This window comes from Pinus tabuliformis, chromosome J (genome assembly GCF_031772625.1).
Source record: "Pinus tabuliformis cultivar Carrire ecotype Pingquan chromosome J, CPIR1, whole genome shotgun sequence".
Classification (NCBI taxonomy): Eukaryota; Viridiplantae; Streptophyta; class Pinopsida; order Pinales; family Pinaceae; genus Pinus; species Pinus tabuliformis.
Genome location: NC_142295.1, coordinates 1,599,597,830 through 1,599,614,652, shown reverse-complemented (window position 1 = coordinate 1,599,614,652; position 16,823 = coordinate 1,599,597,830). Strand labels below are relative to the sequence as shown.

Sequence of the window (16,823 nt, the reverse complement as noted above, 5' to 3'; positions counted from 1 at the left end):
TCAAATGAACTACACCTTACATTTCCAAGAATTGCATTGTTGGCTCTAGTATCAAGCATAGAAGATACATACAAAAATATCATTGCATTCTCATTATATCGTATAATCCCCATTGAAGAAGGAATTCGATACATTAATCACACACATTAGATGAGATTGATGAAGTAAGGAAAGTGTCAAGAATAAGCACTATAATCTTGAAAAACAAGTTAATAGTAACCTTGTTCAATCCTTAAGTCTAGAATGCTCTTAGGAAGCACAAACTCAAGGGAAGTCCCTTTTCTATTGATGTCAAAGTGGGTGAGAATGCAGACAAGGGGAGCACCTAACAAGAAGGATGAAGAGAATAGAGACAAAGGGGGAAATTGTAAGAAAAAAGTAGATATCAAAGTATTTCCATCAATAACAAAGGGGAAGGTTGTTGAAAATGGTTGTTATTGATTTCAAAGTTTGTCCAAGCAGGCCCCATTTGGATACCTTATTTTTGAGGGAATGTTTACTCTACTTACTTAACACAAATGGGAGCATAGGATATATGGTTGGAAATCTTATTCCGATACATTTTGAATGATATATGGCATGCCTTCTAACTCTTCATGGTCAAGGAGAAATGATTTTTTGAATATTCATTATACATTCTACTAGTTGCACCAATCGACCCAGGCAATGGAAAAGTTAGCTTTTTGGCCCTCCTCTTGTGTGGTATAAATACCAAATGTGTGGCTCATTTGAAGGTAGGAAACTCAGTGATGAAGAAGTTGAATAAGGTCTGAAATAAACCACAGATCCAAGTTCAGACCGAGTTGAGGAAAGAGTGCCAATTTGAGCTGAGGGTGAGATGAGGGAAGAGTGATTTAGTTATGTTTTTAGAACAGTAAAGGAACAAGAAAAGAAGGGAGGTTGAGTCTTGGCCAAGTTCTATAGGAGGCTAAGTTGATCTAAGGTAATTTTTGTTGTGGTTCGTTATGGTGTTACTTTGTGATAGGCTATGGTATTTTTGGAGGGGGCCGAGCCCTAGGAAGTAGATTGAAGTTTCATGTTACTCTAGTTGGTTCTGAAGGAGAAAACACTGCCCCTACCTGAGTTGTAGGTGGCTCACTTTTTAAGAGTTTATTTTTGGGATAATTTTTTATTGTTTTTGAAGTTGGTAATTGACTTAAAACATGCCTAAATTTGACAGGCAAAATACTTGAGTAGCTAACCTTCAAATAGGCTCAAATTTTTTGTCCTATTGCAAACTAAAGTATACCTCTATTGCATACTAACATGTTTTAATCCAAAACTAGGCCTTGTTATAGGCCCGAAAGTCAGCATAAAGTGTAGACCAAGATTTGTGTTGACATGATTGTTTTAAGGATCAAGTTGAGGATGATTGTTGAGTAAATAGAATAGGAGGTAGAGGTAAACAAGGAAGGTGGTGATGATTTATATTTCAAGGCTTTTTAGTTGAGTTACCAATGTATTAAGGAAGAATGTTTCCTTGACATTGTTTTGGATTTGAAGACTACAAGTTTGAAGAAGGATATGTTGATCCTTGGGAAGGATACCAGGAGTGATGACAATGATTTCTTTTTTGGGTTGTTATTACAACTAAATGGAAGTTGAAACTTGAAAATTCCTACTCTGGAAATATTATACTAAGGAAGGATTTTATGTTGGAGAGGCAAATCAAGTTGAAGAGACAAGTCAAGTTGGAAATTTAAGCCAAGTTGAAGATTTAAGCTAAGTTAAGAGTAGAGAATTAATGAATATAAGAAGGATAGATGGTTGTAATCAAGAATTGTTGTTAACGGGTCCAAGGAACAAATTGAAGTAGGTTGGTGCCTACAAAATTGTTGAGTTGGTGCTCAGCTAGGGGATTGGAGTCCCCTGTAAGTTGGAGCATACGAAGTTGTTGAGTTGGTCCTCAATTAGGGGTTGAAATCTCTTGTAGGTTGGTGCCTACAAAATTTGCAAGTTGGTCCTTACTTTTTATGAAGAAGTTTGCAAAATATTTACAAAGATAAATTGTATAAATGTTTCTTATATGTATATTTGTGTTTCATGATTTATGTGCATCAATGTGTTAAAAAACTAAAAAATGATATTAGTAATGAAATATTAATTCACCCCCATTCTTAGTATTTCCAACAATTCCTTCCCTCCATTAACAAGAGGTAGAAAAATCTAACAAAAAGAGATCTACAAAATTTGGTACCCAACAATCTCTTAACTCCCTTGGATCTAGTGTGGGGTCAATTCCACTCCAATTTTAGACGCATTTTATTTTTTCATCTTTTTGTGCAAGCAACTTGTAAGAATCTACATGTATATTCAATAAACAATAACATCAAGTTATAGAAGGTTTATTGTTCGGTTTCTTGCCTTTATCATTTTGATGGGAGGAGGCTTTTTTTTTTATATGTCATTTCTTTTCAAAATCTCTGAAGTAAACATTCCCTATACAATTCTCTTCAATGTATCTTAGTTGTGTGTTCTAACTGTAAATTTTTTATTAATATAAATTCTTTGCTTATTATTAAAAAAAAATCAACTTGTTCTAGTGCATCTTTAGATAAAAGTGTGTTACATTAGTATGCATTTGTAGTTATCTAATCCAACAATTATTATATGTTGTAAACATAGAGTGATCCAACAACGCATATTCTCCTCGATACTAATGGTTATTGTTACATGGCTTAACACCAAGTTGGCCCATGATCTCTATTTAAAGAGTAAGGAGGGGTAATTTGATTGTGAATAACATTTTTATGTACAAATTTTTCTTTTGCATTAATAAATTACTTGAAGTGGCCACATTGAATGTGGATGCTTCCCTATTAAAGGGGTTTAACCATGTAAAAGCATTGACGTTACGATCTTAAATTAGTAAATGGTTACATAAGATGTCCATCCTAGATAAAATACTCTATTTTGTCAAACACATTGATTAAATGTATAATAAAATTATCGTCATATATTGAGATTTTTTAATTAAATAAATTAATTAAAATTAAAATGTATTCGCTTTAAAAATATCTAAATCAAATAAAATCTTTAAAACAAAATCCATCGTGATCACTATACTTAACTCAATAATTTTATATCTTTGTTTATTACACGTTTAGCTCTCTCCTGTGAGAAACACTCATTTTTAAATCAAAGATGAAAACTAAAACACAGATAATAACAATGTTACGAAAACAATTGTAACATGCAGAATTGCTTAGCAGTACCCGCTTCTTATGCGAAAAGCAATTGATGATAGAAATTATAACTAAAATAAAAAGAAAACTGCTATGTAAAAATTATCCATATTAAAAAATGAAATTGTATTTTTAATATCTTGAAAATAGATGACTTTTCACATAATAAAACAATTGTTTATGAATACCACATGGTTGTTCATAGTTGAAAAAATTCTTAAAATTTTCTTAAAGAAAACATAAAATCCCAATGAAGAAAAATGATGTTATTTATAGAAAACATGTACTTTGAATAGCACAATAATGAAAGTGATGATATAAACATGATCAAATAAACTATGACCAGAAATTTAATATATATTTTGTTTATAAAATAACTATTAATATGTTAATAAGAAACCAATTAGTAATTTGGGAAAAACCTGCTTGCCGCCGCTCTGCAACTGATCTCCTCTGCGATTGAGGTCGTTGCCTTGGCCCTGTGGCCGCTTCGAAGGGCTTTGCTCTTCTCCTGTGGGCTGGGTTTTCCAATACCTGAGCTGTTCCTGCGTGGCGCCTAGACTGGGAGTCGCGGCGCATTGGGTCGGCGCGACACTTTGAGTCGGTCGTCCAGTGTTTCATTTGACTGTGCGCGGTGCTTTGAACCTGCGCGGCGCTCTGGCCATTCTGCGCGGCGCATCGGCCCTCTGCTCTTTTCTTGGCTTTACAGGGGCTCTATCACTTCTGTGTTGGCTAGAAGGACCATGTTTTGATCGCTGGGATTTGTGTGTGCTCGTTTCGATCGAGCTAAGGCGTCGCTGCATCAATGGAGCCACCCCCGCCACCTCCCCTTTCTGATGCTGATGCCTTTCTCAAACTTTTGGATTCTCTTCCAAAGAAGAAAGCGACCGAGGCTGCGAAGTTTGTGAAACGTTTGGATGACATCCCTGAGATTTTGCTCCCTCCTGAGGGTCCGATTCAGGTCGCCCTTTCTTTGGCTGAGCGTGCTTTGGTTGGATAGTTCACTAGACTCTGGCCCTCCCCCAAAACCACGGAGAGCTGGGTCGCAAGGAACTGGGCGTCGCTGATTAAAAGCAGAGTCACTTCGTATTTTCTAGGGAAGGGATTCTTTCTGTTTGAATTCTCTGAAAAGGATGATAAGGATCTGATATTCCGTAACGGTCCCTATTTCATGGGCCCTCAGGGGCTGTATCTCAATAAGTGGATGCCCGATTTTGACCCAGCAGTTGACGTCCCCACAGCCGTCCCTGTGTGGGTTAGGCTGCCCAACCTGCCAGTGCATTGTTGGAATTGGGAGTCTCTTAAGCACATCGGAAACACCTTGGGAAAATTCATTGATCAAGAAAACAGTAAAGACCAATACGACTGTGCTAGAATCTGTGTTGAAGTTGACCTTGAGGTCGGTTTCCCGAGGCAATAAAGATCAGGGTTGGAAGTTGGACTCATGTTCAAAAGCTGGACTATGAGTAGCTTCCGTTCAAGTGCCGGAAATGCCATGTCTATGGCCATTTTGCTAGAGGTTGTCCAAAGAATAGTGAAGTGGAGAAAGGCAAGGAGGAAGGATGGACTCAGGTCAAAAGGACCAAAACTGCCCACAAAGCCCCTAGAACTGGTAATATAAATGGCAAAGGCCCCCAGGCAGGCTCTGGGATACAAACACCTTTCATGGAAGAACAAGGAAACAAATTTACACAGTTAAGCTCAGCAATAGAAGACACCCAAGAAATAGAGATGCAGAAAGAAGGATCGCCCCACAAAGAGCCCCCCTCGGGACCAAAGCAAGTCGAAAGTAATGCAGACAGATCGAAAGAGATACCCACAGAAGAGGCTGAGGAAGTGCAAGGTTCAGAGGACTCAGAAGAAGAAGGTGAAATAGGGGATTCGCAAACCTCGGCTAGAAGATCATTGAGAGGCCGAAAATCTGCCCGTGAAAAAAGAGAGCAGGAGACTTATAAAGACAAACTCCAAGGAAGCCAACCAACCCTCGAGAAACTCTTGGAAAAAACACCGAAGACGACCAGAAATCAGTCCCAGAGCTCTAAAGGAGCTCTCCATTCAAAAAGCAAGTGATGAAGATTGTCTCCTGGAATTGTAGGGGTATGGGGAGCAGAATAAAAGAAGAAGCCATCAAAAGCCTGATAAGATCTGAATCTCCTGATATACTCCTCATCCAGGAGACTAAAATGGAGGACAAGGCCTTCCTCCATATCGGCAAAAAATTGTGGAAGAGAAGTGAAGGGCAAGCTGTTTCAGCTCGTGGTGCCTCAAGAGGCCTGGGCACCCTTTGGAACGCAAACAAATTCTCAAGGATCAAAGAGGTCGCCAACACCCATTGGCTGTTCTCTAAGCTGCAACACGTTGATTCAGAAGAGACCCTCTGTCTCTTCAACGTGTATGTTCCAGTCAGCGTAGGAGAGAAAAAGATCTGTTGGGATTCCATTAGAAGTTTGGCAGATTCTGAAGATTTAGCGAACATCATCATTGCAGGGGACCTAAATCTCACCTTATCTTTGGCTGAAAAGCATGGAGGAAGCATTGTAAGGGATCCGGCGCGAGAATGGGTTGAGGATCTGCTTCAGGATTGGGACATGATCGACATTAAACCTTCGTCGGGCAAGTACACTTGGTCCAATAAAAGACTCGGTCCGGGACATATTGCTGCAAGGTTAGACAGATTTCTTGTTCAAAGTGCTTTTCTTCTTCTTGGTTTAGAGTCTAGAATGCATATTCTCCCTTGTAGTGTCTCCGATCACAGACCCATCAAACTTGATCTTCTGGCCCATATGGATCAAGGTCCTATCCCTTTTAAATTCAGTCCCCTTTGGGTCAAGGAACAGTCCTTTATGCAACTAGTAAAAGATAGTTGGAAGCAACCAGTCAATGGCTCTGCCTTCTTTGTTTGGGAGGAAAAACTCAGGAGAGTGAAAGCTGCAATGAAAACTTGGGTAAAATCCCTTCCTAACCCAACAGTGGAAAGGAAAAAGATCCAAGAATGTCTCGAGATTCATCATCTGAAATCAGAAAATGAAGAGATCACAAAAGAAATTCTAGACAAGGAGGCTGAACTTCAGCAAAAGCTACTCAAGGCAAGCTTGGCCAAGGAAGAGTACTGGAGGATTAAATCCCATAGGCTTTGGCTTAAGGCAGGAGATAGGAACTCATCCTTCTTTCACAAGCAAGCCCAAGCTCGGAAAAGTTTCAATTCCATCTCAGAAATCAAGGAAGAGAACATCAAACACAGAGATATACAAAGCATAAAAAACGTTGCTTTCCTTCACTTCAAAAATTTGTACAGCGAAGAAGAGGGACTGGGGCATATTTCAACTTTAGTGAATGAGGTGCCCTCTCTGATTTCTGCCAGAAAGAATTAGTTTTTGGAAGTTGAAGTCACTAATAATGAAATAAAAACCGCCCTCTTTGCAATGGAGCTAGATAAGGCCCCAGGCCCAGATGGCTTTACTGCCAGATTCTTGCAGAATTGTTGGCAGATTGTGGAAAAAGATTTATGCAGAATGGTCCGGAAATCACAAGCTTGTCAGAAAATTGGGGGAAGCACCAATTCGGCTTTCCTGGCCCTTATTCCTAAGGAAAAAGGCGCCAATTCCTTCACCAGATTTCATCCTATCTCCCTTTGCAATATAGGCTACAAGCTGATAACAAAAGTGATTGCAAACAGACTGAAAACCATTCTTCCAGACATTATTCCTGAGAATCAGGGAGGTTTTATTCAGGGAAGACAGATTGTGGACAATTTTATCCTGGTCCAAGAGGCGATCCATTCAAGCTTGACCCGGAAAGAGAAAGGAATGGTTATCAAGTTAGATCTTGAAAGCGCCTTTGACAGGGTGAGACATAGATTTCTGTTGGATGTCCTGCACAAATTTGGTTTTGGCCTCAAATTTATCAATTGGATCAAGGCTTGTATTAGTGAGCCCTGGATTGCCCCTTTGGTGAATGGGAGGGCTACTGATTTCTTCAAAGCCTATAGAGGGTTGAGGCAAGAGTGTGTACTCTCCCCCTTGCTCTTTGTCCTCCAAGCTTATGTTCTCAGCTTCCTTTTGAATAAAAAGCAGACTGATCAAGAAATAATGGGATTGAACATCGCAAGAGGTGTCAAAAACATAAACCATGTGCTATTCGCGGATGACTCTCTCTTGTTGGGTGCAGCCTCCTTGCCCTCGGCTAAAAGATTTAAAGATGTGGTGGATGTCTATTGTGAAGACTCAGGAAGCAGCCTCAATAAAGGCAAATGTCATATCTACTGCTGGAACTCTACTGCCAGATCGCTCCAAGCCATCTCCAGCTGTTTTGGTTTCGCAGCCTCCTCTTCATGGTCATCCTTCAAGTATTTGGGGCTCCCTGTTTTCCAAAAAAGTGCTCTCAGCAGAGACTGGCTGCCTCTGTTGGAAAAATTTAAGTCCAAAATCCACTCCTGGGGCTTCAATTGGCTCAATCTGGCTGGCAAGACAGTGCTTATAAAAGTTGTCTTGAACAGCCTTCCCATTTATCAGTCTGCAGTTATGATGGCTCCTATTGGCATCATGAGGAAAATGGAGGAGTACATAAGGAATTTCTTTTGGAAAGGCGGCAAAGCAAATGAGAAGAAAATCCCTCTATTAAGCTGGGATATAATCTCCTTGCCCAGAATGGAAGGTGGTTTGAACTTCAAGAATATTAGTAAGCAAAATATCGCATTGGGTGCAAAACTGTTATGGAGGATAATTGCCCCAAATCCGGGTTGGGCTCAGCTAGCGTTGTGGAAAAAATATTTCCGTGGGCAGAGAACACGTTGTCTGGACAATCCCATTACAACCTCTAGAACGATGATCCACAAACTGTGCGCAAAAGCTTCCTCCTTAATTAATCTCCATGCGCACTGGATCCCTGGAAATGGAAAGCGCATTAAAATCTGGGATGACCGTATTATGGGTTGTGATCCCCTAGCTGATGATCGCTCCCTGGTTTTGTTGAAAGATTGGATGGACAAAGCTGGTTTTAAAACTCTGTGGGACATATCTCATTGGGAGAATGGTGATTGGCAGAGTTGGGAAAAGTTAGAGGTGCCTAAGAACCTTTCCAAAGATTACACAATCTTTCTATCCCTCTTAAAAGGCAAAGCCCCTTTGAACAGCAGAAAATCAGACACTCGGGGATGGGGTCCGATCCCTGGGCGTTACACAGTTTCGCAGGGTTATAGGCAGATCACTTTGCATCCTCATGTACCTCCTGACCCGAAGCCCTGGCAGGGGATCTGGTCTCAGACATCGATCCCTAAAATCGACTCATTCTGCTGGCTTCTATGCCATCAGAGAATTTTGACCGACGATAGGCTTCGGAAAAGAGGCTATATGGGGCCCTCCCGTTGCTCGCTATGTGGGGAAGACGAAGAAAATGCCTCCCATCTGATGCTCTACTGTAATTTTGCTGCAGAACTTTGGAAAGAGGCCTTAGGCCCATGGAGTATCGTCTTCGCCCCCCCTAATCGCTGCTCAGACCTGTTCTCAATCTGGAAGCTAACGTACCCTGGTGGCACTCCTCAGAATGCTCACATCAAAGAAGCCTGGCTCGCCCTTCCCAAATTAATCTGCTGGCAAATATGGCTGGAAAGAAATCAAAGGATATTCAGAGACAAGAAGAGCGATCCCAAGATAGTCTGGGTAAAAATTAAAAGCCAGCTAAAAGACTGTTTGGGAGATCAGCTTGACGGGGCAGATCTTAGTGAACAAGACGCTGAATGGGGCGCTACTCTTGATCTCCACTTCATTGATATAGTCAGGCATCCCTCTCCTCTAAAACACTGGCAAATTCGCCTTAAGGCTGCAGAATTCTTTGAGTTTTGCACCAAGAAGGCAAGAAATGCTCTCTTTTTTGACGGGGCAGCAAAAGGCAATCCTGGTATTTCCAGAGCAGGTGGAGTAGTCAAAAGTGCAGAGGGTAGAACTGAATTTAGATACGCCTAGGGAGTGAGCTTCAATACCAGCATTCAAGCTGAAGCTCTGGCTCTTCTCCAGGGGCTCAAGCAGCTCATTTTTCTAGGTATCAAAGATGCAATAGTATTTGGTGATTCCCAGTCTATTAAGCCATTGTGGACAATTCTTCACCTTCAGATTTAAGGTTATCAAAATTGATGAGCAGAATTAGATCCATGTTAAAATCCTTTCAGAGTTTGGAATTCGTTCATGTAAAGAGAGATAACAACAAAGAAGCTGATGCTGAAGCCAATAAAGCAGTTCTCCTCCCCCTCGGAGTCCTTTTAAGAGATGGAGATGAAGGTTGGGATCCCATCCCATAACTGTCTGATTAAAATGTTTTACTGTATTTTATTGGAGCAGTTTGTTTGTATCTGCAAATTAGGGAAGATAGAGAAGATTGCTCGTATTATAGTTTGCAAAATTCGCAGGCTCATTAGTGGGGAAGCCATTTGGTTCCTGGCCGAGGAGAAATCTGAGCACTGCCTATCTCTTTGTAACCTGAATTTAGGCATTTCTGCCAAGAGTTAATATATCATACTAACTGTTTCCGTCAAAGAAAAACCAATTATATAAGAACCTTTTTCCAAATTACAACAATTATATTATCAGATCTTTTTAAACATGCATATTTTAAAAATAAATAAATATATATTATAAAGTAATATATGTATTAACGCTAATATATATAAATATTATTATAAAGTAATATATGTATTAACCCTAATATATATATAAAAGTAAGGGGTTATTAATACACATATATAATAATAAAATTAAGATTGAAAATTTTTAATTTAACTATTTTTTTAATAGGTAAAAAATATGTAATAGATTATATAAGATCTTTTTCCAAATTACCATAATTAACGTTATCAAATCTTTTTAAAAATACATATTTTAAAAATAGATAAATATATATTATAAGGTATTATCTATATTAACCTTAATATATAATTTTAAGGTTATATATATAAACTTTTAAATATAATTTTAAGGTTATAAATACATATATAACAATAAAATTAAGATTGGAAATTTTTAATTTAACTATTTCTTAATAGGTAAGAAATATGTGTAGATTTATATTTAAAATATATATATTTTTGTTAAATTTAAATTTATTTTATATTTTTATAATAAATATTTAGCTATAAGTTAAAATTTTATAAACTATTATCAATTTAATTAAAAATAATATAAAAATCATTTAATAAAATAAATAAAACTATTAACAAATTTATTTTTCATTTCAATTAAATTATAAATATATAATAATTAATGATTTTTTATTTCATTTTTATATTAGGAATAATTGATGATTTTTTTTAGTAAAATTTAATTATAATTTTTAAGAAAATTATTTGAAAAAGCATTATATATATTTATATATATATATATATATATATAATGAATGGTTTTATATATATATATATATATATATAGTCATTTTTTAAGTAAAATTATGTAAGGTGCACAATAATGTTGCATGTAAAATTTATTAGCTTTTTCAATTAACTTCGAAAGAAACATATTAACTTTCTCAATTAACCTCAAAAGAAACACGACATTGTTCATCATGACTAGACCCAAGAGAAATTATAAAAATTGGGAATTGTGAAAGATGAAAGAAAAAACTCTATAAATAAAAACTAGAGATTATGAAAGTAAAAACTCTAATAAAGGAAAAGCTCAAAATCAGGAAAAATTTAAAATTTAATAAGAATATCAATGTTAAAAAACATGAAAATCTTAAAATAAATAATAATAATAAAAACTACGTTATCCAAAAAAATAACAGCATTGAGCCCAAATTAAATCCCAAATCAAACTATGAAAAGTTGCATACAATCCCCTTGCAGCTGAAGGTCCCAATTCTGGTCACAATTAACAATTTAATTGTTGATTCCATGCTTCATGTTAGGATGGGCATTAACTTGACCTCAAAAATTCCCAATTGGAAATTTTGATGTAGCTAAATGTCATGAACAATACTCATTCATCCATTAAAGATGCATTTGAATGGTGGAGTACTTAGAAGTGATATGGAGGCCAATCCCCTTTATTGTGTTCTGGTATATTTGGAAATGGCGGAATAAGGTCATATTTCACGACTACAAAGATAAATTCAAGAACTTATTTCATCATGTCATCTCCTTATATCTCACTATCCTCCCATCCATTCCCCAACAAGTGAAACAAAATCAAATGAATCCTCTCATTCCCAGTTGTTATATCCGAGGGCACACTTTGATGGTGTTGCAAAAGATGGAATATGTGCATGCGGAGTATACATAAATATTCTGGAGGACCAGCACTATGCAATATATTGGAACGGGGGTTCAAGGACAAACAATAAAGCTGAAGCCATGGCATTATATGGTCTTCTATTTTTCTGCTCTTTCCTGAATATTGGTTCCCTTCGGATCTATGGAGACTCAAAAATCATTATAGATCATGTTACCGGCAAACACTCCATAAACAATGCCAATCTTGCCGGATGGATGTATAGAATCTCCTCTATCTGGAAATCTTCAAAGCACTACTCCATCGCCCATGTCAAACGCTCCCAGAATATGATCGCTGATGAACTATCTAAGAGGGGCCTGCGTTCACAGTGCAGAATATGGAACTTGAGCATCACAGTGGGGTCCGTCACACACCAAATTCAACATTTCTCAATGCCGGGTATATAGGAAATTCAATAATGTCCTGGTATGTTTTCATGAACCTAACTATCTATCTACAGTATCATGCTCAGGTATCACTGTTAGTTTCATTTCACTGATTATGGGTTTAATACTCTATCTGCCAAGTTAGATGTTTCTTTTGTATATGCAGTCATTTCGCCAAGTTATATGTTTTTCTGTATATGCAGTCATGTTTTCCATCTGTTATATGGCAAAGGCAATTTTTTCTTATATTTACCCTATAACATTCTATCCTGTACCAGATTTATATATAATATATTCAACTTTTTTTCGTACTGAAAAAAATGTCATGAACAATACAAATAAGCATTGGAATGATAATGGGTTGCGTCATTCACCCTAAAGATTTCAATTGGGCTATCGGTTGGCTTGAGTGGCTATATTGGGCTATGGGTTTGCTTAAGTGGCTATTGTGGACTTCATATTAAGTTCCGGGAGTATAGGAAAATACATGGATTTATATATGGACTGAAGTTTTAAACCCAAAGGAGAGATGCCCATATTCAAATGTCTGATGATAGACCAGTGGAAGCTAAACCTACACTTCAAGTAATGATATTTCATTTGTTTTTCAAGAGTATTAGAATATTTCAATTTGTTTTACGGGCATAAAGATAATTTTATTTGCACTTATCTCTTTTATTGTAGTTGAAAACTGACATTCCTATAAATTAACAATAAAAGATGATCACCATTTTTTTTTAATGAATGGTTGTATATTTTCATAATTTTTTTGCTTTTGAAAGTTAAAAAAAAAATATTAATAAACCAAATTTGCATAGATAGTGCTAGTCGTTGACAACACCATTCTTATCTAAATTATTTGATAGAAGCAAATTTCTCCCATTAATGATTAAAGATTTCCCCAACATTTTATTATACATTGGGAGTATTGAATGTTCAACTTCACCAACATCCAGGTGCATATTCAACTAATGTATAAAAATTTAATACAGGAGGTTCCCTTCAATACTTTCCACCATTTTCCACTACTTTCCCCTACTAGAACACCTTAGCAAAATGGGGTAGTTGAAAGGAGAAACCAAACTATTCAACAAATGGCAAGAACTATGTTACTAACTGCTGACTTGCAGCCAAAATTTTGGAGGGAAGCAGTCGGGACAACAGTTTATACCTTGAATTGAACTCAACTAATACCAAATAATGAGAAGACTCCTTATGAATTATGGAAAGGAAGACCTGCGTCAGTAAAATACTTCAAGATTTTTGGAAGCAAATGCTTCATAAAGATCAATGATCACTCGCCAGGAAAATTTGATTCTCAGGTTGACGAAGGAATATTTCTTGGATATTCTACCAGAAATGAGAGTCACAATTTGTTTGTTTTCTTTGAAGTCTAGCACTCTGAGCTACACGGATTAAGAAATGGTGTCACATCAGAAATTTTTATACATTAGTTGAATATGCACCTAGATGACAAAACCCAATGATGGAGTGAATACAACAGTGATGGAATGGTACACCTGGGCTTGTCTCCAAGGAAAAGCATGACAAAACCCAGGTGAGCAAATGATGATCTGAGGGCTCTAAATGATTAGTCGGAGTTAAAATAGACCATTGTTCAAAAAATATCATTTCATCCTGCAGAGAGCTTACATCATGATAAAATTTTGTGAATTTCTTATACGATTTATAGCTTAAAAAATCATTTTGCTACCCAATTAGACTATGTCCATCTAAACAAACTCAATTAACTTGTTTTTTCCTCTTGAGTTGAGAAATTAAGCAACGTGTCAAATCGGGAGGAGTGACAATTTGTTTGTTTTCTTTGAAGTCTGACACTCTGAGCTACACAGATTAAGAAATGGTGTCACATCAGAAATTTTTATACATTAAAAGTCCTAAGATGTCAAAAAGGTTGGGTCAACTAATTCCCCAACCCGTAATATCAAGCAAAGTTTGCTTGATAATAATAATTCTCAAGTAAAGTTTATAACAGGGATCTGCATCAATGATGATAAAGATAATCTAATTGAAGGTATGTGTTTCCATACCTTTAATCTGGTGCTCTGAAGATGATATAAGAAAATGCAATAATGCGTGCACAGAGAACAATTGATTGATCATCCTTGCCAATAGTCACAAATTCCACCTGTAACCTTTGGAAGCCATTGTATCCATATCATCTAGGTTTGTACAAAGAGAAGCACATTCGGCAATGAAAAATATGAAGAAAATAAGAAAGGAAAAAAAAACAACATAATATGCAGTGTTGCTGCTTTTGTTTTAACAAAATCCCTAAACGTAATGAGAACTTGTGCTAGGTGTCATTATTAGGTATTTTTTCAATTTTATTATTTTTAAAATATTTTTTTCTAATAGATGTATTTAAAACCAAATACAAATAAATAAATAATGATTCTTAGAAAAGTCAAAAATTAATTTTTAATTAAATTTATTTTAATATGAATTTATTAAAAACATTATGAAGACTTTATAAGATCTTTTGGTTTTAATAGAAGTCAAATCTTTTTTACCAAAAACCAAAAACAATAGGTATAAGGTAAATGGTGAAAACCACAATGACGAATCATTTAAAATGTGTAGGCCGGACAAGATCGACATAATTTATAGCATAACTATTGAAAAATGTAATCCACGACTTTAATACTTTTTTATGGTTTTGTCGTTCATTTATTTGAACGGGTAATATATATAAATATCTATATATATTAAATTTAGGTTGGGTTAAGGTAATGTTGGATGAAAAAATAGGTTTAAATCTTATGGGGAGGGGTTGAAGATACAATCTAGTTTTGGGGAATTAAGACTATCCCAAGGGGCATCCAAGCTTGGTCGAGTATCAAACAATCCTCATGCTAAGCATCCCATTGTGAGCTATGTTATATAAACTTGAGCCAGTGGTGGAGTTGAGGTTGTGTCAATAGTTATGGTTAACAATTGTGGTTTTGGGCACCTTGTATTGGTGGCTCATGGTATTAAGCTCATTGTATTAGATGTATTTGAAGCCATTAAAAGGCTTGGGTATTCTCCATTGTATTGAGTCATGGTTGAGCGATGAAAGCTCAGGTTGTTGGCCAGCTTGGCTTATATTAGCCAAGGACAATAATAGATCTATTGTTGGATGGTTTTTCCCAAATTGGGGTTTTCCAAGTAAATCATGGTGTACATGGTTTGAATGTTTGTTACTTGTTTGTTATATTTATTTATCTTGAACCATAACAAGTGGTATCAAAGCTATATGGTTGTGAGACCATGAAGTAAAGTGTGAATAAAAAAGTTATTGCCACGAGAAGTCTTTAAGTCTGCCAAAGATTGCAGTAGGAAATCACCATAAAAGGAGTAGAGAAACTGACCTATCGTAGCCAGAGGAGAAACTAAGCCTGTCGTCCCTGAGAAAGTCACAATGAGGAGCCGACCTTGTCTTAAGCCCACATAACCGTCGTCATTACAAAAAATATTGTAGCCAACGCTTTCATTAGAAGTTTTTGAAGCCTGGAGATGAGTAAGAAGAGTTGTCACTCGTTGTGTAGAACTTTTTCTACAAAACCTTGCTCTGATACCATGTAGAATTTCCTGCACATTCTCTACAAATCTACCTCTGAGATCTATGTAGAAAATCTGACTGTAGATTAACTCGATAATGCAATATACCAAAGCAAAATACTATAATCTACTTCTATCAAACTTGTGAAAGCTTAAATATCGAGTTGAATCAAATTTGAACACATATAACCATAAGAAGAGGAAACACAGAAAATACTCAGGGGAAAGCCTTAGCTAAAAACCCCACTATCTGTATTATCATACAAGGTGGAAATACATCAGAATTACACAAATCGTTAGCTCTCACAACTAGCGAGCTTTCAGTACAATCCTCCTGGATGCTCACAGGAAAACAAGGCTTCTCACAAACCTTCTCCTCTGCCCTCTAAGCCTCCTATTTCCTTGCACAGTTTCTCTTGGGTGATCCAGTTGTTACCAAGTTTAACATTGATCACTCACACTGATCTCACACCCTATAAAACTGCGCAATCCTCAAGGAACCTTGTTTCTTCTACATGGATGAGTTTATTTTATAGGAAAATTCCTCCAACTGATAGGATAATGTCCCTGTCTTTAATCTCAATTGGGTCTTTGTCTGAATTGACATGCATGAATTATTTATGAGAGAATATTCAGTTATTTGGAGAACACTAGTTGCATGCATGCATGCATTAACTGACTGAACTCACAATTAGTTCCTCCAATTGTTTGGAACTAATTTAACTGGACTTAACTCAGTTAACTGAGCTAACTAATTACAACTCAAAGACAACTCATCCTTATCTCCTTAATTAAAGGATAACTTCCTCAATCAAAGGGATAACTGTTGCATGACTTCACAAAGACTTCATGTTTGAATTTCTCCAACTAATTAATCCATAATTAATTATTTATTTATTTTTCAAGCAGCTGCTAAGACTAAATTCGAATTTTAATTCTCAATTTTAATTCAGGGACTAATTAAAATTGGAATATATCTTGAAATGCTATTTATAGCAATGTTATTTTTAGCATTTCTATTTTATCATTCCTTGTTGCTATTTTCAACACTGGTACCTAAAATTCTATTTATAGCATTTCTATTTTTAGCATGTCTTGTTGCTATTTTCAACACGTTGAAGTTTGGCAAGGGTCGTTAGAAATTATCTAGAGCTCGCACAGGTATGCAAAGCCACCATTTTGGGAGCCACCAGAAGCAATTAATTAGCTGATCGAGGTTTTCTTGCTGACTGAAGCAGTCGCCGCCATAGAGAGTCTGAACCCAATGCAGAACAGAGCCTTGACTAGGAGGAAGATTTATGCATGTTGCCTTGTTTAGTCAAAAAAGACCAGTCGAGCCCACACAGAGATAATGACCAGTAGTAAAGAAGAGTGGACAAAGAGTCCTAGAGTGTTGGGTCCCTATAATACTAGTGATTACCCCATTACTA

General features: G+C 36.6%; 1 protein-coding gene across 1 annotated transcript; it reads left to right on the top strand.

Moving 5' to 3' along the window:
- The first annotated feature begins 5,368 nt into the window (after positions 1-5,368).
- On the top strand, positions 5,369-6,556 carry LOC149233596 (uncharacterized). Its single transcript, XM_089382235.1, has one exon. It carries the CDS (start codon positions 5,369-5,371, stop codon positions 6,554-6,556), a length of 1,188 nt encoding a protein of 395 aa, XP_089238361.1.
- The last annotated feature ends 10,267 nt before the right edge of the window (positions 6,557-16,823 follow it).